Below are 26,887 nucleotides of genomic sequence, written 5' to 3'. Positions count from 1 at the left end.
TCTCTCTCTCTCTCTCTCTCTCTCTCTCTCTCTCTCTCTCTCTCTCTTTATATATATATACACATTAGATTGATATATACATTAAATAATAGAATTAAAGGCAAGAATAGTTAAAGAATAATTGATGTTTTAGATGCTCACCATATCCGACATCGATCATCTTCTCATATCGGGCACAACACGTGTACTGCCGTAATTCCTCCGAGTGCACCTTTCCTTCGTTCTCCGATTCCTTCTCGCAGGAGGCTAAGCAAGAAAAATCGCCAGACGATCACGAGTGGAACGCAATCGAGGAACTCGAAATTCGTGATCGGAATTAGACGAGATACGCTCTTTAAACGACACGGTATTAATGACTTATTGTTGGACAAAATAAAAATTCTAAATCTTAAATTTTTAGTTCAAACTTCAAATATCACAATTAAAATTAAATCACGTCTTGCAGACGACTCTTCTTGAAGCAAAAATAAGATTTAATATATTTCCGACGAACCGAGTTTTTTATTCTGTGGTTCTGGGAAAAGAGATAAATCTAATTTTGTCGTCGTACGTTTTTCATCATCGCTGGAGATCATTCGGAAACTTGTCAAAGATTTCATCCTAAAAAGAGCGAAAATACAGAAGAGAGAAGTTGTCCTTTACATTCTATATTTTTCAACATGTAGAATCCGATATATGTATCTCTCTGTGCGTTCAGACGAAAAGCGGACGAGAAGAAAGCAGAGCAGGAAAGAAGGGTGAGTGGCATGATCGGCGTTACCTAATCGCAAATTAGCCACGCAAACCATGGCGAAACCGGCGAGGACGGTCCACCGTCCCCTCGTGCTTCGTACGTGCATATCGATACCGATTACCGAGCGGATGACAAAGCGGACGAGCGCGCGGAAATGTTCACCGGCAGAAAGCAGGAGAGACCGACCGGTCGTCTCTTTCACGATCTTGTCGCGAATCCTCGGATCGCCGGAGGATGATTCCGCAACATCCGGATGTCGCTCTCTTTCAGAAAAGACGCCGGGTGGACACGCGAAGGGCGAAGACGGCGGCCGGTCGGCGATCGATATCGAAGGAAGATCGATCGTGTATCGGGTCTGCTACCCACGCGGCTTGCGATCTGCGGGAAGACTGGCCGTCTGCCGGCTGGGAGATGTTCGGCTGACAGCGGCGGATCTCTATTAATCTCGTTTGGCGAACGGGACCCGCCTCGTGACAGACCGTCCGTCACAGTCCTCCTCGCCGACCGGTCATCGTCGACGGACGGCTGCTCGATTTCACGCTCGCGAGAACGCACGTTTCGCGATTGGCCACGTTCCGAGTACTTTTTCGTTTCCACCCCCTACGTAGGGAGGAACCGGACGCGGGGAAGTCTGCGGGGTGGACCTCGCGGGGCAGCGAACTCGTGGTCAATATTTGTCGAATCAGGACCTTCCGTTTTTCTTTGTCGCTCTATATGTATATTTAGCAGCTATCGCGGCCAACTCGGGGAGATCTTGTTTTTACTCCCTTCTGAGAGAGATATTTGCCGAGCAGTTTAGCCTTGCCGTACTGAGGATTTCGCATTCGAACGTCACGATTCACTCTGATTAAAGGGCTAATCAGAGTCCTTATACCTTATTCTTGAGAAGCTTGGCTGAAGTCTGTCAATGTTATCGTCAAACTGCCACTTGTATCATAATTATTATTAAGGCATTCTCTTATCATATTGCGAAGCTAGACTGATTTTATTTTGAGAGCAAATTCGCCCTCGGGCCTTTCTGTTTCGAAAAAGATATTAATTAGGTATTAATAGGACATTTGCCGATTGCTATTGCAAAATTTATTTACCTTCTATTATCAATTTATCAGTACGTAATCTGAAAGCATTAGAAGCGCGTGATTATTCCTCGATTTCGCGATATGATTTGGCTCAATATAATTTGAATCAGAATGTTCATTTCTATCAATGCAAATTAAGTTGAATCCCGGTTTAATTTACTTTTTATCTTTTTTTAATTTTAAGAATTAGTTAAACCAAAATTAAAGTTAATCTGGTATTGATAGAAATAAACGTAAGAGGATCTTTCCTCTCGATTAAATGTCTATCTCAATCTGGGACAGATATCTAATCAATACACGCGATACCATTTCGTAAAAGATAACATGATCTCATATTCCTGGTATAGAACGTTCCGTGACTCTTTCGTTCCTCTAACGATATATTTTCGTTGCTGGAAACCAAGGTGGACGTGGAGGAGGAATGAAGAAAAAGGGACAAAAGGGAAAGAGACTATATCCATTCCCCCCTGCTTTTTGCTACGGCGCGAGGGGTGGAGGGGGATTCATTCGTCCGGTTGCAGCATCATCGCATCTGACTACACCGGGAGATCTCTCGCCTCCTCTCCCTCCCGCAATCTCGCCCTCCGCACTCGTTAGCATCCACGCTACCGTCAGGATCGTTGAGAGGTCCGCGCGAGAGGTCATTATCATTACCTATAAATTACCACGCGCGCGCGCGAATCTCAATCTCGCTCGCCGCTCGCCGCAACCCACGGGGGAAAGACGGGGGGGTCCAGTGGCGTACGGAGGGCGAAATGGAGAGAAAACGAGAAATGTATCTATCACGAACTTGCTAAGGGAAATATGCGAACATAGACACAGTTAAAAGAATAAATTAATAAATAAAAAGTACGTCGTCATTTTTCTTTATCGGGGCTATAAATTGTCTAATTTTCAAAATAAGAAATTCATTAATTTATTCAAAAGGCTTACTTATTATTTGTAGAAAAAAAGCTAATGTATTTTTCTACTTAAACTTGTCGACAAAATGTTAATTACTCCATAATTACAATATATGGTACATTTTTTTTAATAAAGAGCCATTAAAATAATTGCTAATAAAGAATCGGCAGGCATCTAAAATAATCTACGTCATTTTATTAACAATGTCAGGTTTCTCTCTGACAATGTAAACAATCTTCTTGATTTAAATTCAAGTTGTGGATAATCGATCATTGGAAATAATCGATCCATAGTCCAGTCGATCTGCAAAAATCTCGATTAGCCGAGCGTTATCTCTACGTGAGGTTAGCTTGATTCTAACCTAAAATCATTCATTGAAAGCTTGCAACTGGAATAACCGGTTGGAGACGCGGTGATAAGTTTACGCGTATCTCAAACATAAAAAAGTAAAAGCTTGTAATTAACGTGCATGTACCAGCCAGGAATCTAATTTGAAAATATTGGCCTTTGTTTTTATATTAAACAGGTAAGAATCCAGAATTTACACTGTAAGTTTTACGTTGATATAATTGCAGAATTAAATTGAACGTTGCTTCTATATTTTTCTCCATTTCTGTATTATAAATATGTTGTTTTAACAATTGTTCAATTACATTCCAAGTTCAATAACATTTTATACAATTTATAATTGTACTGTGATTCAAATATCTCCATGAATTATTGTTCTCATGTTTTTTTATTTAAAGTATTATGTTTTTTTGCTTAATATTCTTGTATATTTTTGCAGAATGTCTGCTAAATCAAGAAAGAGTTTGCCGTTATGGCAACAGTGCGACAGGTGTCAATGCGCTCTGGCGCAAAAGGATGTTTCTCTACATGAGGAGAAGTGCCCGCCTTCCACAGAAAATTGGGACCATCCTTTCATCCACAACAGAGTTTTATACAGCACGACAGAAGTCTTCCAAACACAAGGTATGCAACAATTAACCCTCGTAATCAGTTAACACAATTTTCACCCGTATCTGTCTTCAACTTGATGGTATTGTGCATCTCGCAGAATTACCCAAACGCATTTCCGAGAGAGACGCTAATGACATGGTGTTTGTGTCGCAGTTCACTTTGCAACTGTGCGAGATCGCGATTGGATCGCCAACCGTAGTGGCGACGAAGGACGAGGTGGTAGTCAAAACGGCCTGGCCGACTAACGACAAAAGTTTGACAAGTGTTTCTTTAACGAGGCACGGTGAGCTAATTTATCGACTTCTTATTTTTAGTTTAACTCTCTCGAGGGAAGAATTTAACGACAGTTGCGTTTCTGTTTTATTATTTTCAGCCATTGAGCTGAATAATCTATCAGGATTGGTCAAAATATGTTCCCTGACATCCGACGTTCATATCGCTAAGGAAATTGTAATTACTCAACAGGGAAAGCGCTCGGTGTCTGACGCAAGCGTGGAATTGGACAATATCCTGAAATATTTTAACGAGCACAAGATATTCGCTGTGGGCAACAGGATAAGCGTGCCATATTACGGAAAGAAGTTGGTATATAAAATTGTTCAGATCAAAGGAGAGGAAAGCAAGAAGAAGCAAAGCGAAGCGGTGGATGTAAACGAGCTGTCAAAAGCTTTTGAGGATATAAATTTAACAACTCCTTCTACAAAAGTGGCCTTTTACAAAGCGCTGTACACGACGAAATGGACAATCCTGGATACTGCGGATAAAAATAAAGAAAATGTCCCGAAGAAGAGGTATAAAGTTGAAGATATAGGTGGATACGACGATCTTATATCCAAAATACGAGACGTAGTTGCAATAGACATCGACAGATACAGGAGCTTCGAGCACTTCAGTGTCAAAGGGATATTATTGTACGGACCATCTGGCGTTGGTAAATCCATGATAGCCAACACTATAGTCTCAGAATGTAACGTTAACACGTACACCGTGCACAGTTCAGACATTTATAGCAAGTCTGTCGGTGAAACGGAAGGTAAGCTCAGAGAGGTGTTCAGCGAAGCGATATCGAGCGCTCCCAGTATAATACTGTTGGAGGATGTGGACAGCCTGTGCCCCAGGAGAAGCAGCTCCAGCACGGATCACGAGAAGAGAGTCCTCGCTCAATTAGTAACGCTTTTCGACGATCTGCAAAGCACCAGCAGCAACGTATTGGTAGTGGCTACCACCGCAAAGTCGGATCTCGTGGACAGTTCTCTGAGGAGACCTGGCAGATTGGACATGGAGTTCGAGATTTACGTACCGACCCCAAACATGCGTGCGGATATACTGGCGAAGTTACTGAAGAAGATCCCCAATACGCTTTCGCACGAGGACGTACAGAGCATCTCGTCCGATACTCACGGCTTCGTTGGCGCGGACCTGTACGGTTTGTGCTCCAAAGCGATAATCAGCGCGGTGAAACGCCATCAGAAAGACAAGGCTACGTCCGACGATGAACCGAAAGTGACGATGACCGATTTTCGTTATGCTCTGACTACAACGAACCCTTCGGCTATGAAGGAAGTTGTGATAGAGGTACCAAATGTTAGGTGGTCGGACATCGGCGGACAAAAGAAGTTGAAGGAGAAATTAAAACAAGCCGTCGACTGGCCGCTGAATCATCCCGAGGTGTTCGTAAGATTAGGCATTGAGCCTTGTAGAGGCGTCTTAATGTTCGGACCGCCTGGATGCTCGAAGACCATGATCGCGAAAGCTCTCGCTACCGAGAGCAAACTTAACTTTCTGAATATTAAGGTAGGTCATTCGAAACACTTATTTATTTCCATCGCTGCTACATCGCGCAATTGTTTGCAGGGCCCGGAGCTATTTTCGAAATGGGTAGGCGAGTCCGAGAGGGCTGTAAGAGAAGTATTTCGAAAAGCGAGACAGGTCGCACCGTCCATCATATTTATCGACGAGATAGATGCACTTGGTGGTGAAAGAGGTTCGTCTTCCGGTGGTAGTGGCAGCAACGTACAGGAACGAGTGTTAGCCCAATTGCTGACCGAACTCGATGGCGTTACCGCTTTAGGCAACGTCACGCTAGTAGCGGCTACTAATCGACCGGACAAGATTGACAGCGTAATATCTCCCACCTTATATGATTGATAAAAGTATTATATATAGAATCAATTCGAAGAACTAGTGTCTTGGTTACAATTTTGTTTACAATGGAAAAGAAAAATATTCCACAAAACTCTATCTTGACATTTCTACTTAAATATTTATTATTTAAAAGCAACCATTGAAAAACATCTGAATAATCGTTTTAGAGAATAGCGTATTAAATTAACCTTTATAAAAAAAAGCAGAATAAATTTAACATTGTTATAAAAAAGTAAAAAACAGTGATGTCATATCATATAATTATCTTTAATGATATGAAACATTCGTAAAACTTTTTAAATAGATTAAAATAACTTAATCCTCTGAATCTTTTAACAGTTCTAATTATTTCTAATTATTGAATATTATTTATTATCCTTTTAAATTACTTTATTTATCTACAGATTATTATAATTGACGAAATAATTGAATGATTCAATCATTATTTCATGTAACAGCAAAAAATGTGAATGTTTTATAATTTCTAAATTATATCTTCTTCATTAATATCCTGAATTAATATTATGAATTGCAATGATTATTTCAGGCGCTCCTTCGGCCTGGACGACTAGATCATATCATATACGTGGGACTGCCGGATGAGGAAACCAGACGAGAAATATTCAATATAAAATTACGAAATATGCCGATCGCAGAAGAAGTAAACATCGCGGATTTGGTCAGCCAGACGGGAGGTTACACCGGCGCAGAAATTCAAGCGATGTGCCACGAGGCCGGCATGAAGGCGTTGCAGGAGGATCTCAAAGCTATTGTTGTTACCAAAGAACATTTCAACGCCGCATTAAGAACCATCACTCCTAGAACGCCCATTTCCCTGATAAAGATTTACGAGGACTTTAAAAATAAAGCGTTATGAGAATTATGTGAGGATATGTACGAATTTATTTTTACTGCGAGAAAAGGCGTCGAGAGACCTTTTAGATTTCACGTTTCTCACGATTTTCTGCTTTTTAGGGAAGGAAAAAATAGGAGGAACGAGTCCGATACAGACTTGTAGATTTCATCAGCTAATTGATTGATTGAAACTTAATAATTAGGTTGTATTCGATAAGGACAGACTGCAGGGATTGAACAGAATATTGTTTGCATACACTATCAATCTACTTTGATCACCTTACGTGCGTGCATAATCTCGAGAAGCAAGTCTTATTATCCCCTTCAAATCCAACGCGTTTATTCGTTTGCTGAAGATTAATATGATGTATATGCACGCATACACATGCATCTTGCGCGCGTATCTCGAATGCATATTCAAAACATCGTGTAATTTATTCTTCCGATGACGTGGGAAGACGACGCAACTCATCGCAATCGAATTAAATCACGAGTAGAGTACATAATGCCACTCCGAGGTCACATCAAATTGGAAGATTGAAAAACTGTTAGATTTTATTTTTAAAAACTCGCAATTTTATAGCAAACAGGCTCAAAAATCAACAAAATCTTGTGCAAAATCCACCAAGATCATTAAGATATAATTCAAATTACTTTTTGTTTATGCATATATTCTACATTATTCATTAAACATTCCTTATAATCGTCAAATTTGATTTCTTTTTTTAAAACTGGTAATAATAGTAATGAGATAAGTTTATCCGCAAACAAATAAAGAGCGAGATAAAGGTCAAGGGCGGCTCTTCCAATTCTCCCGCCACGCGAATCACGCGATTAATCGACAGCCCGTTTTCTTTCTATAGATCGCGACATTCGCGACGTTGTTCGCCCGAAACGTGGGACTGCGACAACAATCGAAGTATCGAAGTTGCCCCGCGCGAGTGCACGGGAGAAAGAGCGAGAGGGACGATCGCGTTAATTATTAATTAGCTCAGGTGCGTATGTATGTAGTATGTATGTACACTGATGTACACGTCGCGGGTTTCACTATAAACAGCTATAAACCACTATTTGCGTCTCTCTTTCCCTCTCGCGCGCCCTTTTCCTTATTCTCTCTACCTTTAGTTGTTTGTCGATCGTATTGTAAAGCGTCCCGCTGTTTACAGGCCGTTATCGCGTCCCGCGTTACACGTTGACGGAACTGGGAGAGCTATGTGCGTGACGAGGAGGCTGCTCACTCGTCGGTGTCGGTAAAAGCAGGAAGGTGAAACGGACGCGGATCCCGAGTGACGACGTTCCTCAGAATTTCTCAGGATCGTCGACGTGTGCCATGAGACGTCGCCCCTCGGCCCCGACGAAGGAGAGCAGCGTCCACCTCGCAGTCCCGTGTTGACAGATTCGCCCTCGGACGAGAGATAACCTCGCGAAGGACAGATTTCACTGCTGCTTTCTGTACCGTGTACGCTAACATTTGTTTCGTTTCTGCCTTCCCGACTGTTAATTGCCCCAGATAATTGGCAAACGTCGCGTGACATCATCGTGAGACGTATAATTGTTACGCTTCGTGTTGAACCAGCGTCTAATTTTGGTACTACATTTGGTCCAAAGTGTCGGAAAATTAATAACAATTGATTGTAATGGGGACAATTTTATAAATAATATTGTAGTCCTATATGAAATAATGCCTGGACACAGATTTAAAGCTTGGTCGATCTCTCTGACATATCGTAAATCGTAATGATGTAAAAGATAATTTTCTTACATGTGACTTTGACAAATAAGTTTGTATCTTGGAAGAAAATTGTTCGTGCAAACGAAGTTAAATGCGTAACAAAATAGATTTGTTCGTGTTGTTTGAAATTCCCAAGAATTTATGCCCTTGAAACGAGAATTATACATTGAGCGTTGGAGAAAGAAAAAGCGAAGATTCTAAATGCAAAAAGTGCAAGCAACATGAACAGATCTATTATCACAAGATTATAAACGACAGAGAATAGATGAACAATTGTTAAAAGCAATTGTTTATTTATAAACAGTCTTGATATTGGTCAGTGTTTGGTTTCAAGAACCAAGTTTCAGAAATATGCAATATTAACTAGAACAATAACACACAGACAATTTTAATAATATTCACATATTGTTATTGTAACAGATTTGATCGGAAATAAGATGTCGTTGATCGAGGGAGTGGGCGATGAAGTCACAGATTTCTTTATCGTCATGTCCGTACTGTTTGTGGGATGGCTTGCTTGGTGCTCGACAAGTATAGCGGAACAACCACTGATACGTACGGTGCTTATACTGCGCGACCGGGCGCCAGCGCGTAGACGAAGAGCTCGTGCGAACACGAATAATCTCAGTGTCCAAGACGCTGGTCGGCCGCAAAGTTCAGAAACGGCGGAAGAGGAAACTCTGGAGACATCATCAAACAACAGCGATAGTACACAGTCCAGCTGTCCGAATGCAGCTGCCGTGGGTAAATAGTCTTTTCGTTTCTCTCTTCTTTGCGTAAGTGTTGCATAATAAATCCTTTTCATCAATGATTTAATTAATGACACTAGATACGAGCGAATCGCTTCAAGAAGTCCCGAGATCACCGGAATCTACGACGACGGAGGAAGTACTTATCGAAGCCATGGATTCGTTCGGCAATGCTGATCGATCTCTGCTACAAAGAACTGCTAAGGCAGATGATCCCAACACGTTAGACCAAACTGCTAGTAGTACGTCGGAAAATGCGCCGGAAGAGTCAATAAACGACAGCAATTCACCGGTGAACAACGAAATCACCATAAAATTGAAGTTCATAAACGACGACCAGAAAGTAGTCTCGGGAAGTCTTAAAGAAATGTTAGGTGATTTTAAAAGGTAATCCCCTGGTTTAGCGTATATGACAAAATTAGAGCACAGTTTTTGTTACGCTAAAAAAAAATCCGATCTTTTAACATTTCTCATTTCATGTTCGTTATCTTATCTCATTATCATGACTTATCTTTACGTTTCTCGTAGGAGGCACTTTCAAATAGAATTGGAAGCACGTAAGGCAGTGCGATTAGTGTTCAATGGCCGGGTATTGCAGCCCGACACTCAGACCCTCGAGCAGTGCGGCTTGTTCAACGATTGCGTGGTACACTGTTGGGTGCATACGCCGCGACCGGCCACCGTACCGTCGTCCACGCTGGACAACTCGTCCATTTATTTCAATTCCCAGTCGTTCTCGGATCTGCCCACCGGCGCGGGAATAACGCATTCGATACACAACGAGTGGGACTTGAGCCGGCTTCTAGTAAGCCTTCTAACGATCCTCCTAGGTATGGCGTGGTACTCGCGATATCACTATGCTCAACTCTTCACCGCGACGACCACGCTCGCGCTCTACGCGTTGACCGCGATCTTCACCGTCTCTCTGTTTAGTAACTTCTTTCCCGATCAGGATAACATTCGGAACGTTGAATAATATGATGACGATGATGATGACGATGACGACGACGACGACGACAACGACTATTACGACTACTAAGACTATACTGGGTTGCAATTTTTATAAAAGCACCTTAAATACAAACCGGTATAATATACATTTTAACGTACCACGTATACTACAAGGCTAACGGAATCGATCAAGGTAATCTTCGTCGTCGAGCATCTGCTTTCAACGTAACGCTCTCGAGATCAAGTTTACTCGTTGGTGATACCGAGTTCACTACAGTTTGTGATTTTCATCTTTCTTGGTGTTAATCTCGAAGGTATAAAACACTGATTGCGGAGTAATGGCAACATGCAATGCATATTTCTATTGGTATATTCTCGAATTTTAATTAAACTCGTTACATACAGGAGGCGCGTTAAATTATTGCATAAATTCTAGCGTGGCGTTTTTTGCAGAAAATTCGAAGGGAACTTTTTTTATGGTTACGACAGCAGGTGATCTGTCTAACATACTATATCACATGTATATTTAAAACATAATATATAATACGTATGTTATAGATTATATATCTGTATAAAGCATACAGGGCACCCTCCGTTAAATTTAAAATAATTTAGTGAGTAATAAAAGTCAATAATTACGTTTAGATGCTAATTTGTAAATAATAAACAATTTAAGTGTTAGCTGTTCACACACTCTTACCCCGCTCTGAAGAGAGTAACAATAATATGAACAATGAACGTGATACTACATCCCCCGAAAATAACTCGTGAATGTTAAACACATTATTAAAGACCGATTACATTTCGTATTCGCTCAAGCGTAATTATTTTTAATTCTTTTCCCTTTACTCATTAAATTCTTTTAAACTGGAGAACCTTGCGCGTATATAAATAATTTTCCGCAAGAAATATTGCTTTGTGGTGTTCATTACAAGGTAATTGGGAAATATATTCTATACGATAAAATAAGTTACTCTGAAAGTGCAGTTTTTCTTACAAGATACATATAATTCTGAAAGGATAACTTTCCGTGCAATGAAGAAGTAAAAAATAAATTAATAGTTTATTTCCCCGATTTTCACTACGACTAACTCTAAATTGTAAAGTGAAAGGATTATAGAAATATTTTCTACATGTAATTACTTAGTTATTATCTTCGTTTTTCTAGTGTATTATATTGGTGCTGTGTGTGACTCAAATGTGTTTTGATTCGCCGAATTTACAAAAATTATTTTATGTGCGTTTTTAACACGTTGACTGCCACGTCGTTCGTGATTATTATTCACTTTCATAAAAAAAACTTACGAAGCCATTCTTTTCTAACATTTTTTTTTAAACCGTAAAACTGTTATTCAACGACGAGGCTTCTGTCATTATATATAAATGATTGAAAAAAGGACTGTTATTCGTGCGCTAATGACGCCGTATGACATGGCAGTCAATGTGTAATGGAAATGTTGGCAATTATGCCTAATAATGCGTGAATTGCAGTTACCATTAGTATAAAGCGACTTCATTTGAATGGATTTTGTATTGATAAGAAGGAATTGTCTCCGCGATCTCTAAAATATCTACGTACGTTATACTTATTTGTACATGAGAAACAATTGCATAGTGTATAATTAATAAAATCAATCTTTTCTATAAAAAAAAAAAGAATTAGATTACTAAACGGATATTCACGTCAGATTCCGAAAGGAGCATGAAAATACAGGTGTGAGTTTCGTCAAAAGTGCTTATGGCATAACACGGGCGTGACATAGAGGAATAATATATTATAGTCTCTGACTAGTGTACTATATAATTTGTTAGAGTTAAATTAATAGTTATAATATATATACACGATTGTTTTAGTTAATGCCAATAAATGTCTATTTATTTGATACTTTTATCATAGTGCTCTCCTTGTTTCTTAGCGATAAATATACATGTAAAGCTTTTTGAATACTGATATTTTAAGACAGATTTATATTTATCTCATGAAATTCTCTGTTATTCCTTTCTTACAGTAGTTACGAGTCATTTTTTTTTTTACAATGTTTGAGCGTTGATGCACAAGATACAAATCGAATGCGATGACAAAACTAGAAAAAAAATTGACATTAAAATTGCAAATTGTACAATTGTTTTTATTTTTTAATTTACAAAATAGCCAATTTATATAAATTCTCATAAAAAATATAATTTACTTTAAATCACGTTTAAGTTGTGTATTAAATAAATACGCTGTGAAATGTTAACTTAAATCATAAATAACGCTTTCTAACGTGCTTCACAGTAAATACTTTTGTTGACGGAAGAAGGAAGATTAAATAAAATTCACCATATAGGTCTTTCGCTCGATCTTGCAGATGCAATAATGTAGAACGTATCTTTTTAGAAACTAAAAGAGAAACCTCAAAAGAACATAATGCAGATTTGCGAGATTTAAGTCCTCGCTCTCCTTTTTCAACCCATTGATTAAATCGCAAGCCGGCGAAAGTCGCTTTTCATCACATCGAAAACCAAAGGCAAAAAAAACCGCTATGTTGACCTCGTTGACCTCAATACTTCTATCGTCTGTTTGTTGAATAGGTCTTCCTCCACTGGCGTATCGTCCATCGTTCTGGTAAGTTTCTTAGAGTTAAGATACAAATCGTACGAGCAGCCGTAAATACCGAACACCAGATCGATCTCCTGTTTCAGACGTTTGTACGTGATGGGCCCCAGCTGCGAGTCGTACAACAGAATCTTGCCTTTCGAGGTCGAGCCGTATCGCGGTTGCATGTTGACGAGCGTCACGTTGACGTAGCCCACGGAGGGCTGCGATTCCGACGGCCCGGGCGTCGCGCCGTCGTCCCGTTTGGACGCACAACCGGCCTGCGTCCTGGCCAACGCGAGCCTCATGTCCACCCCCTTGATCTTCTGCATCTCCTCGAGGATCACGTAGCTGTCGGCCGGCAACTCCGCCATGTCTCTCTGCGGGGTCTTGGTCGCGTTCTCGATGAACTCCTTGTGGCTGACGACCACCCTGGCCAGGTTGCTGCCCGCGTCCTTGATCTCGTAATACGCGACGGCCTCGTCGGAGGGCACGAGCCGTGCCTTCTTCCGCAGCTTCTGCACCCGATTGATCACCTCCCGCGCTATCCCCTCGTTGTGCATCGCCTCGTCAGCCGTGACGTCCAGGAGGATCAGGATGTTGCCCTCGCTATGGGCGTCGTACTGCTTCGACAGCTGCTCGGCGGTCGGACCGGTAAAGCTGAACATCAAACGCAGGTCCTGCTCCTCGAGCTTGTGGCCCTGCACGACGATCTCCCTCGTGGCGACGAACTTCTGCAGCTGTTCGTCGGACAGCTCTTTAATTGCCTGGATTATCTGCTTGAACTCACCCTTCAAACGTGCGCCAAGTGTCTTGTGGTCCGGCTCCGCTCTTAAGGTCACGCCGTACTTCTGCTTGTCGGTGGTGACAGTCAACTTCTTGACGTTGAGCTCCTCGAGGATATACGATTTCAGCGAAACGATGTCCTTCAGTACCTCGGCGTCCCGATGGATCACCACGATTTCGGGCAAAGGATACTTCGTGGGTATGACCTTCCTGTCCCGTACGATGCGGCCTAGCTGGATGACCGACTGCATGTGCGACACAGCCTTCTCTATGTCCTTGTTGATCAGATAATCACGCGGAGGTGGTATCAGTTTGTAGTGCACGCTACCTTGCCAGTCGTCTTCCTCTTTAGCGTTAGAACTCGGAGAAGACTCCCCATTTGCGGACTCTGGCAAGGGCAGGACCCACTTGGATAATCGTTGAAACATGAATTCCGTCAGGAACGGCGTGAACGGCGCGTAAGTCTGCACCATCGTGTAGACCGCCAGAAACAGAGTCGTCAACGCGTTCTTGCAATCCTTCGGGCCGTCCTCGCCCTTGATACGCTTTCTATTCATTCTCACGTACCAATTTGTGAGATTGTCTATGTACTTTATCAGGTAGGGCACCACGGTGTACAGCCTGTACTCCTTCATCTCACGTTTCAGGAAGACCAACAGCGACTGCGTGAAGGATATGATCCACTTGTCCATTATATTGCTGGAACAGGAATCTAGCTTCTCGTCGAATACAAACCAGACCCCCGTCTCCTCGTACTGCTCGATGTTCTGAAGGAGGAAACGGAACGCGTTGTACCACGGCAGAAATACGTCCTTGATGACGTCCCGGACGCCCTCCTCCTTGAACTTCAGATTCTCAGCTCTCACAACCGGTGAATTGATCAGATAGAGGCGCAGGGCGTCCGCCCCGTACTTGTTGACCACCTCCATCGGGTCGGGATAATTCTTCTTGCGCTTCGACATCTTCTGGCCGTCGGACGCGAGCACCAAACCGTTGGCCACGAGATTCTTGTACGGCGCCTTGCCGAACAGCGCGGTGGATATCACCAGGAGCGTGTAGAACCAGCCGCGCGTCTGGTCGATGCCCTCGGCGATGAAGTCCGCCGGGAAGTACCTGTCGAAGTCCCCGCGGTTCTTGAAAGGAAAGTGCATCTGCGCGTACGGCATGGAGCCGGACTCGAACCAACAGTCGAAGACCTCGGGCACGCGACGCAACGGCGGCTGACCGGGCCGTCGCGACGGGATCGTCAGGTGATCGATGTTCTCGCGATGAATGTCGCTCACTTTCGCGCCCGTCAATCTCTCCAGCTCCTCGATGCTGCCCACGCACACGGTCTCCTCCTTGTCCTCGGAGATCCACAGCGGTATGGGATTGCCCCAGTAGCGGTTCCTGCTGATGGCCCAGTCGCGCGCGTCGCGCAGCCAGTTGCCGAATCGCTTCTCCTTCACGGTGTCCGGCACCCAGTAGGTCTCGCTGTTCGCCGTCAGCAGCCTGTCCTTGATCTCCTCCACCTTGAGGAACCAAGAGGGCACGGCCTTGTAGATGAGCGGCGTGTCGGTGCGCCAGCAGAACGGATAGCTGTGCTTCACCGTGCCGCTGACGACCAGCTTCTTCTTGGACTGCAGATACTTGATTATCTCCTTGTCCGCGTCCTTGACGTACTTGCCGAGGAAGTCGCGAACCGGCTCCGTGAAGCAGCCGCAACTGTCCACGGGGCACACGACCTCCTGGTCCTTGCTTATGATGCCGGCCTCCAGGCAGCATCGGAAATCGTCCTCCCCGAAGTACGGGGCTTGATGGACGATGCCGGTTCCGGTCTCCGCCGTGACGTAAGTGTCGTTCAGCACCCTGAAAGCACCTTTCTCTCTGTAATGCAGGAAATATGGAAACGGAGGTTCGTACGCCTTCCCTTTCAGGTCTACGCCCTTTCTCCTGTTGATTATAACGTAAGAACCCTTGAGGGTGTGCAACTGGGCCTCCAACATGATGTAAACGTCGCCGGTCTTCTCGTTCCTCGCCTCCACGTACTCGAAGGTGGGATTGACGCACAGCGTCATGTTACTGGGCAACGTCCAGGGTGTGGTGGTCCAGGCGAGCAGGGACACCCCGGGCTCGTCCAGCAGGGGAAAGGCCACGATGACCGACGGATCGACCACGTCCTTGTAATTCTGACCGGCCTCGAAGTTGGACAGCGGCGTGTTGCAGGCGGTGGAGTAGGGCATCACCTTGATACCCTGGTAAACGAGGCCCTTGTTGTACAGCTGCTTGAACACCCACCAGATGGACTCCATGTACCACGGGTACATGGTCTTGTAGTCGTTCTCGAAGTCGATCCACCGTCCCATCCGGCCGACGATCATCTGCCACTCCTCGGCGTACCTCATCACGATGTTACGGCACTCCCGGTTGTACGCGGCGATGCCCATCCTGGCGACGTCGTCCGGCCCCTTGATGCCCAGCTTCTTGTCGATCTCGTTCTCCACCGGGAGGCCGTGGCAATCCCAGCCGAATCGCCGCTCCACGTGGTAGCCACTTTGGTACGCGTACCTCGTCACGATGTCCTTTATGGTGCCGGCGAGGATGTGGCCGTAGTGCGGCAAACCGGTGGCGAATGGCGGTCCGTCGAAGAACGTGTACCTCGGCCGGTTCTTCGACAGGCGCATACTTTCCTGAAACACGTCCCCTTTTCTCCACGTTTCCAGCGTCGCGTCCTCCTCCCTCGCAAAGTTGATGGTCTCCGGGAGGTTCGACCTCCCGGGACGGGGCTTCTCGGCGGGCATATCTGGCGCACGACGTTCCGTACCGGCTGGAACTCTCGTAGCCTCGTACGAGAAGCTGACGCAATTGACCACGATTGACGTAACCTTCAATACGATGCGTCGCAAGAGAATCGAACGAAACTCACGTGCGCACGCGTAAACGGGTCATTGCGGGTTAGCCGCGCGAGGTGTTCTGCCTCGCGGATTGGCTGTCGGAGGAGAAAGTTCTCGGGACATCGGAAAGCGCGTGTCGGGGAGCCAATCAGCGCGCCCGAATTATCTAACGCGGTTACACGTGACTGACGCGAACACGTGCTAACCTTAAACCTCAACTCGAGGTTATGTTTGACGTGATCTCGCATGACTCGCGTCTCAGATATGCAAAAATATCGACATACGTATGTATACTTTATTTCAACGTAATCATTATTTAACAGATAGTCAACGTATATGTTAAAGAAAACATTTAGCAATATGTATGTATTTGAATGTGGGAATGTGCACATAGACAGAAGAATTAAAGATGGTATAGAATACTTGGATTTTCGAAAAATTGTCAGTTATCAGCAACATATTTTTATATAAGAAGTAAACTAAACTGAAGTAGGTTGCGAATTCAAATATTTTGTACATACTCAGCAACCGACTGCTCGATATCAGGAAAATTCCGGCGCGAATTTCAAAATAATTTTTTTCCCCCAAGACATTTCATTTCTCTCGATTTTTTTTATTTAAATATTCGCACATTAGATTTTTTAAAATATCATTATAGGTCGTTACACGATTAATATCTGTTTTTACATATCTTTACAATTGTACGTTAAAATGTTAAAATACTGTTAGAAAATAAATTGTACAATACTTGGAGTTATAAAGCAAATCTTGTCATTCTTAATTCGCCGATTTAAGTACTGTAATATATTAATGTAACGTGGCAGTTGTGTCTTAATAATTTAAGTAGCAAATGTCAACTTTAGAGAGAGATAAGTAATACTTGAAAGAAGAAAGAAGACTTAGAAAATATCTTATATACGTGGTATCAAAAAACAATTACAGTAGTGAAAAATTTCGTATATCTAATTCTCAAGTACGAACTATTAATTTCTTTGGACTACAGGAATGTACCGTTCCTTCACTCAACTACAAAATCTTACAGAAATTATGTAGAAGGTATATACACGTATGTATAACGTAGAAAGTAAAAGAGATATTTACAATATTTTTTTGTCATTCCGAGAAGATGTATAAACATATATCACTTCAGATAAATCTGACTAGATGATCGAAATACGCGAGTGATCTAAATTCACGATTGATGCGCGACGTGTTGCGCTCTTTGTCGCTGACCGCCGACGTAAATCACTTGTCTCGGCTCGTCCGGATGGATGAGCTCGTCTGTATGTTTCCACCGCCACTTCTTTTCGCTCTCCTTTACCCGTCTGTAATCGATGTAACTGATGACGCAGCTCGCCGGTATCCATATGATGGCGGTGATGATTATCACAGCACCGACTACGTTATCTTTCAGAAAGCGCATAACTTTATTGATGTTTATATCCTCGATGATGTCCCAGAATCGTTCCACCACGTCTTGGATTGTCTTCTCGCACACACCCTAAAAGCATATGGGTGTAATATTAGACACTAGAAATTGGTCTTATTTTTATCAAATTTATTACTATGATTTATCTCTTACTTTGTTGCAAAAACCTTGAATGCACGGTGTCCCGTCGGGTAAAATATCTTGCGGGTCTATCGGGAAGCACGTTTCGTTCAAACTCATTCTGCAGCATCTCTTACACGCGTCAGCAACTATTAATAACATTCGTGAAGTAGTAATATTAATAATTATACACTGTACCTTTCAACATAATCAAAGTTAATTATAGTTGCTTTCCATTTACATCAAAACTCAGATAATTCTCACTTGTGATGTCATTCTGTCTTTATTGTTCATTAATTGCCAAAAAGGATAGAACGACGTCACAAGTGAGAATTATCTGAGTTTGTATGTAAATGGAAAGCACCTTATATGTGTGTGTGATGTAGAATGAGTCGACTGTAAAAATTCCCAATTTTTTGAATTTTTTGGCTTTCTTCAATCTTAAAAATAATATATAAAGTATCTTCAATTTCAATTAAATCTGGATAAATTATAAAATCTCAAGAATAGCAGTTGGTTCTATTAATTGCACAATTAATAAGCTATCCAATAATAAATACTAATTAAACTTATTGAATAATAAATACTAAGTTCGTAGAAATGAATTGTAAAACAAGAATTCCATCCTTTCTGATATGAAAAGATGATACTGATTAATGTGCACACAATAAAATATCCCGTTTATACTTGTACAATATCTAGTACTTAAAATAAGACACATACTAGTATCGCACATGCAGCTTTGTAAGTTTTGGGTCTCGCAGTACGGCACGCATTTGCCTAGACGGCATTGACCACGTTCGAGACAACCGGTGCCGTCCTTCATGGGCGGGGATCTCGGGCATTCGCTGGACGCTCCGGTGCAACGCGACTCCTGTTCGCAAGTGGCGTATTGCGCGTCGCGGCATTTCACGCCCGCAGGCATATACGCGCAGCTCTGACAGCAAGGAGAGTTTTTGTCGCTGTCGAAAGAAACAAAACGTACGCCGTTAAACATTTGTACAAATATCGCAACACAATAGTACGATTCTATTCCAAGTGACTTACCTGCAAACTGCTCCTTGATTACTTCGAAGCTTACAATTTTTGTCGCAACACGAGTCATTGTCTTCCGTTCCTAAGAGACCCGCGTCGCACTCTTCATCACCCTCGACTCTCAAATTACCGCAGAACGATTCCTCCGGCTCTGAGAAACAACGTCCAGATTTGGCTTGCAGGACCTTCCTGATGGATCGCAGGCTGCATGGAGAAAATCTCTATGGAAAAATAAACGAAAATTCTGTATAAGCACGCGCACAAACTTTCACACAAACATATACACGGCACGTGAGATAGAATATATCTTCATTTAAGAAAAGTTAAAGTATCTAATGCGTCATATTTACATATCGAAATTATATAGCGTGAATAAAGCATATACTCTACCTTATTGTTTACATCGTAGCCACTAACGCTGTAAGTATACATTAAGTAAGAGCCACCTTGGCTCGCACTTGGGCTGCACTCCTGCAAATGATGTTAGAAAAATAAATTCTAGACTCGGGAATTAGAAAAAAAAAACTTGTATACAGCGATAACTGAATCATAACTTACTGAGATATCTGGATCATGCTCGGAGCCCCAATTGTGACCGAATTCGTGTGCCGTAACTAAATCCGCTTCCCTTGTAATCACTCTTTGTCCATAATGATTTCTGCTGGAGCTCAGACCCGAATTCAGGTACAATGTATATCCGTTTTTGAAATACTCTGCAAGATGATATCAATTTTCTATTGAGAAATCCAATATCCATGCAAATATCACTGTGTACTTCGTCAATATATAAATGTTAGAGTAATGTGTGCGCGAAACAGAATACAGAATGCAGAATGATTCTTTAGTGTACCTGGTGTGCAGATACCGCCCACCGAATTTCTACGAGGAGATCCTACGTAGGCCAATCCTAGAATACCACCCTCGAACTTGAGATCGGTAAACAAGTGAGCCAAGCAGAAATCCTTATGGCTATATTCCCGACTGAACACCTGCATTAACGCAACAACATCGTGAGAGGCGACACTTAATTTCAACCATGTTCAACAACGTTAATTTAACAAAGTTGATCATATTAAAATTAATTGATAAATAATTAAAGAACTTAAGCTCTTAGGGCAATACTCTTTACAAGCTGCATATAATGACCTCGAGCAATGTGCGGACGTCCCATTTCTCGCGAACCATGTTGTAATGCGTTTCACCGCCTCTGACCCGCGTCGGTTCGCTGTGAACAACGATCTTTTTGATAACAAAGCCCATTCCCTTGAAACCGTCCTCCTCTTGATGTTCTTGCCACAAAGTGTCATTGTAAATCTTATGTACTCTATCGATCAAACTTATCTGTAAATTAATATTATTATGATTATAGATCAATCAACGTATCTATAATTGTGTACCATTACGCTCATTTACCAGATAATTAATTGTAGTTTTTGTACTGCTGGCACCCATTTCTTGGTAAAATCGATAATCGGCGACCAATAGTAACGGACATCTCGTTTTCGTCGGTGTATATTCGTAAGTCTCCGTTTGCCTCTTCACTCTGCTGCTACTGTTATCCGTTTCCGTATCGTCCTCCTCAGAATTATGGTTTAACGTGTAATCTGCGGCAAAAAAGCACAAGAAACATTACATACTTTATAAAATTATATTGTATCCATATTTGTAATAGAATCATACTTGAGTCTTCCTTGACGTAACCGCAGGTCTTTGGCGTTCCATGCGTGTGACCCTGTCCGTCTTGGAAATGCTCCCAACTGAGTTTAACGTCGGAAGATTTATAAATAATCATCGTTTGATTATCTAAATGAGAAAGATGCCTCCAGGATGGCTGAAATAGAAATTAACTTCCTTATTATAACAGACAATCCAAAAATATCCAAAAATTACACGATTCACAATTATTTGAAATACAGTATTGTTTTGCAAACTTTCTTTTTTTCGACATTTCTAAATTACTTTGGGTATGTAATCTTTTATCAAACAGCTTTAATTAATTTGTTATCTCTCGTTGTATTGCTCAGTCAATTCGCAAGAGTCGTGTCATAAATTTTTACCGTTGCACACATTTTGCTCAGCAATCCTTACCTCAATATGAAAAGTCTCATCCGAGATTGTTACACTACCTGTCACGACACCGTCATCGATATGCATCTGAGCGTGAGACTCGATTTCTCCAAACACTCGGCCATGGTAAAAATTATCATGATCTACGGGACGACATTGTGAAATATAACAAATCTTTGAATTTTTCTGCTTTGTCGAATTGAACGTTACCTAAATGTACAGTTTTCTCCTTTCCATCGGCGTTGACCTCGTACGCCTTGAAGTTGGAATGTATAACTTCTCTTCTAGGTGTTAAAATTAGTCGAAAATGGCTGCGGTAAAAAAAAAAGAGAGATATTAAGAGAACGGCATTAAAACGCAGAAACGTCTAATATAATTTGAGGAACAATCGGACATCTTACCGCCCGTGCGAATAGAATTCCAATTCGCTTATCTTATTATATGGATGATAACTGTGTTGAACGCCTCGCTTTACGATCCTATGTTGAAAGTGAGTACTGTGAATTGTTTCGTAATATCTCAAGCTTCTATGAAGGCCATCTGTCAATAAAATTTTGATATTAGATAATTGCACCGATATAATTTGACAAGTTGCGCGTATGTGATTCGCGATAACAATAAACAACATATAAAGCTGAATTTCTTAAGATTCCAACAGTAAGACAGTGAGACAGATCTATTGTTCATTTTAGTTAAAATTAAATAAACAGACACTAAATATTCTGATATCAAGTTTGAAGGATTTGTTCAAGTTTCTGGCATAACTAGAAAGAAGAAAAAGCCAAGGTTTCTGTTCTGTCCGTCGAGTTCTACTCCAGAAAGGATATTTATTTTCAGTTTTAGATAAAGAGAGACCGCAAAACGTCTCGCCGTGCGTAAGAATTTTTTTTCTCAGCTTCAAACGAAGGATTTGGTGTTAATTTCTTTCAAGTTGATCGCGAATCAGTTCTGTAGCGTGACTAATTAAAAAGTGACAGGTTGCATAAATCGAGACACGTTCCACTTACAAACACTTTGGAGAGTGACAAAAGCACAGCAGTAGACAAATAGAGCGTTTCGCTTCTTCATTGTTGAAGGAGAGAATTAACGAAGCAGGTACAAAAGCACGGTTTTTCCCCCCTTCGTTTTCTCTCCGCGATCTTTATTATTGACATCGATCCGCGACGTCGCGTCACAATATTCTGTAAATACTTCGGGCACAATCGGTTGAAAAGGTGATTTACGGCATAGTAACGTGGGTGGGAAGCGCAAAGTTGGATTATGACGGATTATCTAAGCATCGGTTTCTCTCTATTTACATTTGTCATGATAACGATCTACACGGATACAGATAGGTTATGTTCCGTCGACCATAAACTCTCGGTTGCTCTCGGTCTTCGATTGGTCAACGCGAGCGAGCAAAACGCGCTCCCTCGGAGTCTCTCAATTTCCGAAAGTCATCGAGATGAAGCCTTCTACTTTTGAAAATGATCGAGAAATTTTTGGAATTTTAGAAAGCGCAATCTCTTTGTCGATTTTCTCTTGATTTTGCATAAAAAATTGCAAAAAATTATTTCAACTAGATGCTCGATACGTATTGCGAGAATATTTGGCGCGAAAATTGACGCATGCGCGCGATCGTCATGCGCGACAACGCACTGCGCAGCCGTTATGACAAAACATTTATAATTGCATTTAATTCTCCGGGGCTGTTTCCCGCGCTGTTTCTCTCGACGCAATTCCGAATGTAAACCTGTGTGAAAGGTACGCTGATTTCGCATATTCTTGGCGAATATTGGTACGCAACGTTCGCACGTCGAACGTCGCTTCATCGGTCGCCGACGATCTTCGACGCGTTCGGCGGAATCGCTTCGTCAAATTCGCCGGTCCGTTCAGGTTAGCTTTTGCGTCACGAATACCCTTTTTGACGTACAATTTACGCGTCAACGTTTCTCTCATACATTTGTACGACTGGCTGCGTTAATCTCGTGACTAAAAGATTGACGAGTGTATGTCGCAGGATTTTAATGTAATTCTCGTTAATATTTCCATCATCTACGTTCCCAGGTTGTCAACAGGTTGTAATTGTCAATCTTCTCTCAGATTCCTGTCATCAGTCCAATCTAGGCTTACTTTTGAAATCTTGACTTTATGCTTACTTGGATATATTTTTTTTCCCAGATTTGTAACTTCAAAGAGTCACTCGACAATGGACAGCAGCCAAGGAAAATTGCTTTGCACTCCGCGACGGGCGCAGAAGTGTCTGTTTGCGCCGTCCACAGATAAGTCTGACAAAAGAAGCAGCTGTCAGAGTTCAGAGCGCATCAGAGATGACAAATCCTCGGGAGAAGAGTCGGATTTGGGACCCATGTCACCTCTGGCTCTCACCGATCAGAGTCCGAGTAGCAGCAATTTCAGTTCGCCAGGCAGAGAATTCATATCTCCGTTCGCGACGCCGGAAAAGTCGGCCCACAATACGTCTTGGGATCGTTTAAGGTTCACCAAGGAGGACCACTCTATGTCGCCCTTTACGTCCCTCAAGAAGGTCACCAGAGCCGCCAGATACTCGCCGAAGTGTCAATTGCTTGGTGGCGGTCGCTCCCCGAAATCGCTGCCGTCCACGCCGAACAAACTGATTGATCCGTTGACGCCGCAACGCTTGAAGACGATGGGAGCGGAGCAGAACAACGAGATAGTACCGGAGACACCTCAGCGGAGCTTCGCCACGGAGCTGCAGAACCAAAGTATCACGGAAACACCCCGAAAGAGCAGGACGCCCGAAATCAGACAGATCACGCCGTTGAGCTCCATAAGCAAGACGGTTCCGTTGCCGAAGCTGCACAGGCGGAAGTCTTTCAGCGCGATCGAAACGGGCGAGGGTCTCTCGCCGGAGCAGAAGGAGAACACGTTGAAAAGGCATGCGCGCGATCAGCCGGTGGCGAAACCGATGAAATTGTTCAAGGCGGACGAGGGCTTCGTGCCGCGTGCGAGAGCGTCGCTGTTTCAGGAGAAGAGGGACGAGCATAGTCCCCCGAATTGTTTCTCGTTAAGCACGAAAACGTTCTACAGCGGCAGCGCCAAGTCCGAGCGGCCTTTCGTCAATTTCAGAAGCAGCGACGTCAAGAGGATACGAAGCTTATCTTCGCATGGCAACGGTAGACGTTCGTTGACAGCGAAGAAGCGGAAATTCGGTAAGATAAACGCTGGCGTGTGCCACGGTATCAAGAAGCCGAAGCCCAAGGCGAGCACGGAGGCGTCGAAGAAGGAAGAGGAACAGCACGTTAGTCCCACGGCTTCGAGCAAGAGTCCTCCCGTGGAGGAAGCTCAGCCGATGGAGGCGAACGCGGTGGCGGAGAGAGCCCCCTCGCCAGCGGTCGACGAGAATAAGCGATTTTTCAAAACCAACAAGACGATCAGATTAAATCAAGCCGCTACGGTGACGGTAAATGATAAGATTAAATTGAAGGTAGCGGACGGTAAAATTGCGTTGAAGGAGAATCAGAAGCGCATCCCGTCTACAAATACACAAAAGCAGAAGCCGAAGGCCCCGGACGTCTCTTTAGACGCCACCGATCTGACCGTCGACGAGCCGGAGGTTGAGGCTACGTTGCAGCAGGACAAAGTCGAGGACATCCTGAAAATTCTCGAGGACGACTGGGCGAACGACGACTACGACACGCTGGCACCACTGACTCATATAGCGAACGCGTTTTCCCCGTTAAACTCGGCGACAACGTTGCCGAAGGACGCGATCATGTCTCCGGCTACCGAGCTCAGCAACATGACCTCGACGATGAACATCAAAGACGTTGCTGCTCCCTTGACGAACTTCGGGAATCTTTCGCTCGACAGCACGAACAACAATAATGATAGCGAAAAAAACACTGGCGAGGAAGATGCCGAGAAGAGATATTTTCCGTTGTTTAAAAAAGGATATTCTGTACCTGATAATATTTTCGAGTACGTTCCTGAGTTTTAAATCTCGAATCTCTTATGTCTATCTATAAAATTTTAACTTATATAAAATTATGTTTGTTTGCTCTTGTTAATTTTATTATTCTGTATTATAAAAATATTAATTATTTGTACTAATTTCTTATTAATATTCTGAACTCGTTCATATTAATTCATATTTTTCAATGTACAACTGTCTTGAAAAATTATTTCAAGTGCAAAGATACTGTCGAAAATCCTAAATCTATTTTAATGAAATACATGCTTTGACTTCTGCTTTAGGGAGACAAATAACGGCAATACCAGAAAAGCAGCGAAAAGAAATATGCAGTGGCAGCTATCGGCGAAAGGTGGTGGTGCGGATGATCAATATCAGCTGGATGCTGGTCAGAAGCGTTTCGGCGCCACTCAGTGTTCGGAATGTAACATTGTGTACCAACTAGGCGATCCCGAGGATGAGAATGCTCACTTGAATTATCACAACAGCATACGGACTCTGAAATTTCAGGTACGCCTTGGTTGTATCTGCGAAATTAATATCGCGTCACTGTAGATACGATATTTAAAGACTTCTGTCACACACGTTGATTTCAGGGATGGAAGAACGAGCGTGTCATATCGGAGGACCCTTTCACTAATAGCAGAATAATCTTGGTCGAGCCACATGACCCCAAGCAACATTGGAAGAAAGTGTTGGAGATTCTGACAGTTGTAGATAGAGATTTGGGACTGGCGGACATGAATATCTCGGATTATCAGAGCAAAAAGGTGAATATACGTTATTTTACACATCGCATTTAATTTTAAAAACAGTTTGATAAAGGAAAGATACACCTTGCAGATCTTCTTGTATGTACGCGAGAAAAACGTTCTCGGAGTGCTGGTGGCGGAACATATTGAAACGGCGTTTCGTATGATTCCCGAGCTGATGGACCTCAACTGTTGCACCGCCGAGAGTACACCTACGAAATGCGGCGTAAACGTCGTTTGGACTGCGATGAGTCATCGCAAACAGGGTATAGCCACTAAACTCGTTGATACTTTGAGGTAAACGTTATATTAACATATATATAGGTCGACTGTTTTCAAAGAAGTGCGTTATCCAGACTATTCCCATTCGTGTTTCAGAGCCAAATTCTTTTATGGTTACGTAATGTCGTTGGATGACATAGCGTTCTCAATACCGACTCCAGGTGGTAAGATCTTTGCCGAGAAATACACAAAAACGAGAACCTTCAAGGTTTACAATTAAATCCATTATATTTCTGCTCAAATATTCGTTTTTTAAAATAATTGCGTTATTTAAATTGTTAACTAGCAAAACATCCACTTATTATAACATCTTATTTTATCGTATTTTACCTTTATAGTTATTATACATTTTTGTAACACTTTTACTATATATGTTGATACGAATGAAATAGAAATTAATAATTTCTTTTAATTTTCTAAATAATTTTAAACATTAATTTTACATTTTTTTTTTGTTTAAATTGTTATTATGTTTTACTGTATAGTTTTAAACCTAATGAGATACTTTCTTTTGTAATAAATTTTAATATAACAAAAGGTATAAATTTAAGATATATAATGTAAAGTCTATAGATTTAGATGCTAATATATCGAATTACTTCGAGAAATTTAAATTATAAGTTATTAATACACTGTTCTTGAAATGAATACATTTAGTGATCCCATCGCTAATTAATTACATATAGATTCTTGTCACTCATTTTCTTAGTTCTTGCGTAACTTGCTATGAATAATATATTTAACAGCGAGTTATTGTAATACGAGAAATGTGTTATATATTTAAAATAATCTGTGTTAGAAAAACAAATAAATGTGAACTACACTGATTCAATAAAAAAAATATATATTTTATCAATCAAACTCTAATATTATATGTCTTTTGAACAAATAAAATATGTAGTGTAGAATTTAATTGAAAACAAAATT

The 26,887-nt window shown here is 42.2% G+C and overlaps 6 protein-coding genes across 12 annotated transcripts in view; 3 read left to right on the top strand and 3 right to left on the bottom strand.

The window, feature by feature from the left end:
• The window catches only part of LOC112462554, a 7,200-nt gene extending 5,227 nt beyond the window's left edge, over nucleotides 1-1,973 (bottom strand). The window contains exons 1-2 of the mRNA XM_025028410.1: nucleotides 761-1,973; nucleotides 142-246 (exon numbers count right to left, since the gene is read on the bottom strand). Coding sequence (XP_024884178.1) covers nucleotides 142-246; nucleotides 761-839 — 184 coding nt within the window. The 5' untranslated portion in view covers nucleotides 840-1,973. The remainder of the gene's footprint in view (nucleotides 1-141; nucleotides 247-760) is intronic.
• Nucleotides 326-6,703, top strand: LOC112462546 (spermatogenesis-associated protein 5). Of its 4 annotated transcripts, none has more exons than XM_025028390.1 (6): nucleotides 326-346; nucleotides 3,503-3,687; nucleotides 3,773-3,958; nucleotides 4,049-5,469; nucleotides 5,530-5,796; nucleotides 6,368-6,697. In XM_025028390.1, the coding sequence occupies exons 2-6, from the start codon at nucleotides 3,504-3,506 to the stop codon at nucleotides 6,695-6,697; spliced, it is 2,388 nt and encodes a 795-aa protein (XP_024884158.1). In that variant the 5' UTR covers nucleotides 326-346; nucleotide 3,503. The 4 variants fall into 4 exon arrangements, with proteins under 4 accessions (XP_024884158.1, XP_024884157.1, XP_024884159.1 ...); XM_025028389.1 differs by lacking the exon at nucleotides 326-346 and adding an exon at nucleotides 2,160-2,452; XM_025028391.1 differs by lacking the exon at nucleotides 326-346 and adding an exon at nucleotides 2,764-3,241 and having other exon boundaries at nucleotides 3,829-3,958; nucleotides 6,368-6,703.
• Nucleotides 6,704-7,693: 990 nt separating this feature from the next.
• LOC112462553 (transmembrane and ubiquitin-like domain-containing protein 1) lies at nucleotides 7,694-11,992 on the top strand. 3 transcript variants are annotated; one of them, XM_025028407.1, is made up of 4 exons: nucleotides 7,694-8,134; nucleotides 8,828-9,151; nucleotides 9,237-9,543; nucleotides 9,685-11,992. In XM_025028407.1, exons 2-4 carry the CDS (start codon nucleotides 8,845-8,847, stop codon nucleotides 10,130-10,132), a joined length of 1,062 nt encoding a protein of 353 aa, XP_024884175.1. In that variant the 5' UTR covers nucleotides 7,694-8,134; nucleotides 8,828-8,844; the 3' UTR covers nucleotides 10,133-11,992. The 3 variants fall into 3 exon arrangements, with proteins under 3 accessions (XP_024884175.1, XP_024884176.1, XP_024884177.1); XM_025028408.1 differs by lacking the exon at nucleotides 7,694-8,134 and adding an exon at nucleotides 8,190-8,263; XM_025028409.1 differs by lacking the exon at nucleotides 7,694-8,134 and adding an exon at nucleotides 8,344-8,722.
• Nucleotides 11,993-12,286: 294 nt separating this feature from the next.
• LOC112462544 (isoleucine--tRNA ligase, cytoplasmic) lies at nucleotides 12,287-16,352 on the bottom strand. The gene has a single exon (XM_025028386.1). The coding sequence runs from the start codon at nucleotides 16,249-16,251 to the stop codon at nucleotides 12,631-12,633; it is 3,621 nt and encodes a 1,206-aa protein (XP_024884154.1). The 5' UTR covers nucleotides 16,252-16,352; the 3' UTR covers nucleotides 12,287-12,630.
• Nucleotides 16,353-17,289: 937 nt separating this feature from the next.
• LOC112462545 (ADAM 17-like protease) lies at nucleotides 17,290-22,356 on the bottom strand. The gene is made up of 14 exons (XM_025028387.1): nucleotides 22,003-22,356; nucleotides 21,397-21,535; nucleotides 21,206-21,306; nucleotides 21,017-21,138; nucleotides 20,609-20,759; nucleotides 20,342-20,532; nucleotides 20,075-20,269; nucleotides 19,779-19,917; nucleotides 19,487-19,641; nucleotides 19,319-19,399; nucleotides 18,941-19,149; nucleotides 18,617-18,855; nucleotides 17,927-18,042; nucleotides 17,290-17,845 (listed from the first exon to the last, which is right to left on the bottom strand). The coding sequence occupies exons 1-14, from the start codon at nucleotides 22,061-22,063 to the stop codon at nucleotides 17,537-17,539; spliced, it is 2,208 nt and encodes a 735-aa protein (XP_024884155.1). The 5' UTR covers nucleotides 22,064-22,356; the 3' UTR covers nucleotides 17,290-17,536.
• Nucleotides 22,357-22,631: 275 nt separating this feature from the next.
• Nucleotides 22,632-26,778, top strand: LOC112462535 (N-acetyltransferase ESCO2). Of its 2 annotated transcripts, none has more exons than XM_025028365.1 (6): nucleotides 22,632-22,738; nucleotides 23,156-24,934; nucleotides 25,211-25,436; nucleotides 25,523-25,696; nucleotides 25,770-25,975; nucleotides 26,057-26,778. In XM_025028365.1, the coding sequence occupies exons 2-6, from the start codon at nucleotides 23,184-23,186 to the stop codon at nucleotides 26,178-26,180; spliced, it is 2,481 nt and encodes an 826-aa protein (XP_024884133.1). In that variant the 5' UTR covers nucleotides 22,632-22,738; nucleotides 23,156-23,183; the 3' UTR covers nucleotides 26,181-26,778. The 2 variants fall into 2 exon arrangements, with proteins under 2 accessions (XP_024884133.1, XP_024884131.1); XM_025028363.1 differs by having other exon boundaries at nucleotides 22,637-22,870.
• The last annotated feature ends 109 nt before the right edge of the window (nucleotides 26,779-26,887 follow it).

This window comes from Temnothorax curvispinosus, unplaced genomic scaffold (genome assembly GCF_003070985.1).
Source record: "Temnothorax curvispinosus isolate PA1 unplaced genomic scaffold, ASM307098v1 QBEX01012496.1, whole genome shotgun sequence".
In the NCBI taxonomy this organism is placed as follows: domain Eukaryota; kingdom Metazoa; phylum Arthropoda; class Insecta; order Hymenoptera; family Formicidae; genus Temnothorax; species Temnothorax curvispinosus.
This window is presented reverse-complemented; position numbering and strand designations above follow the sequence as displayed.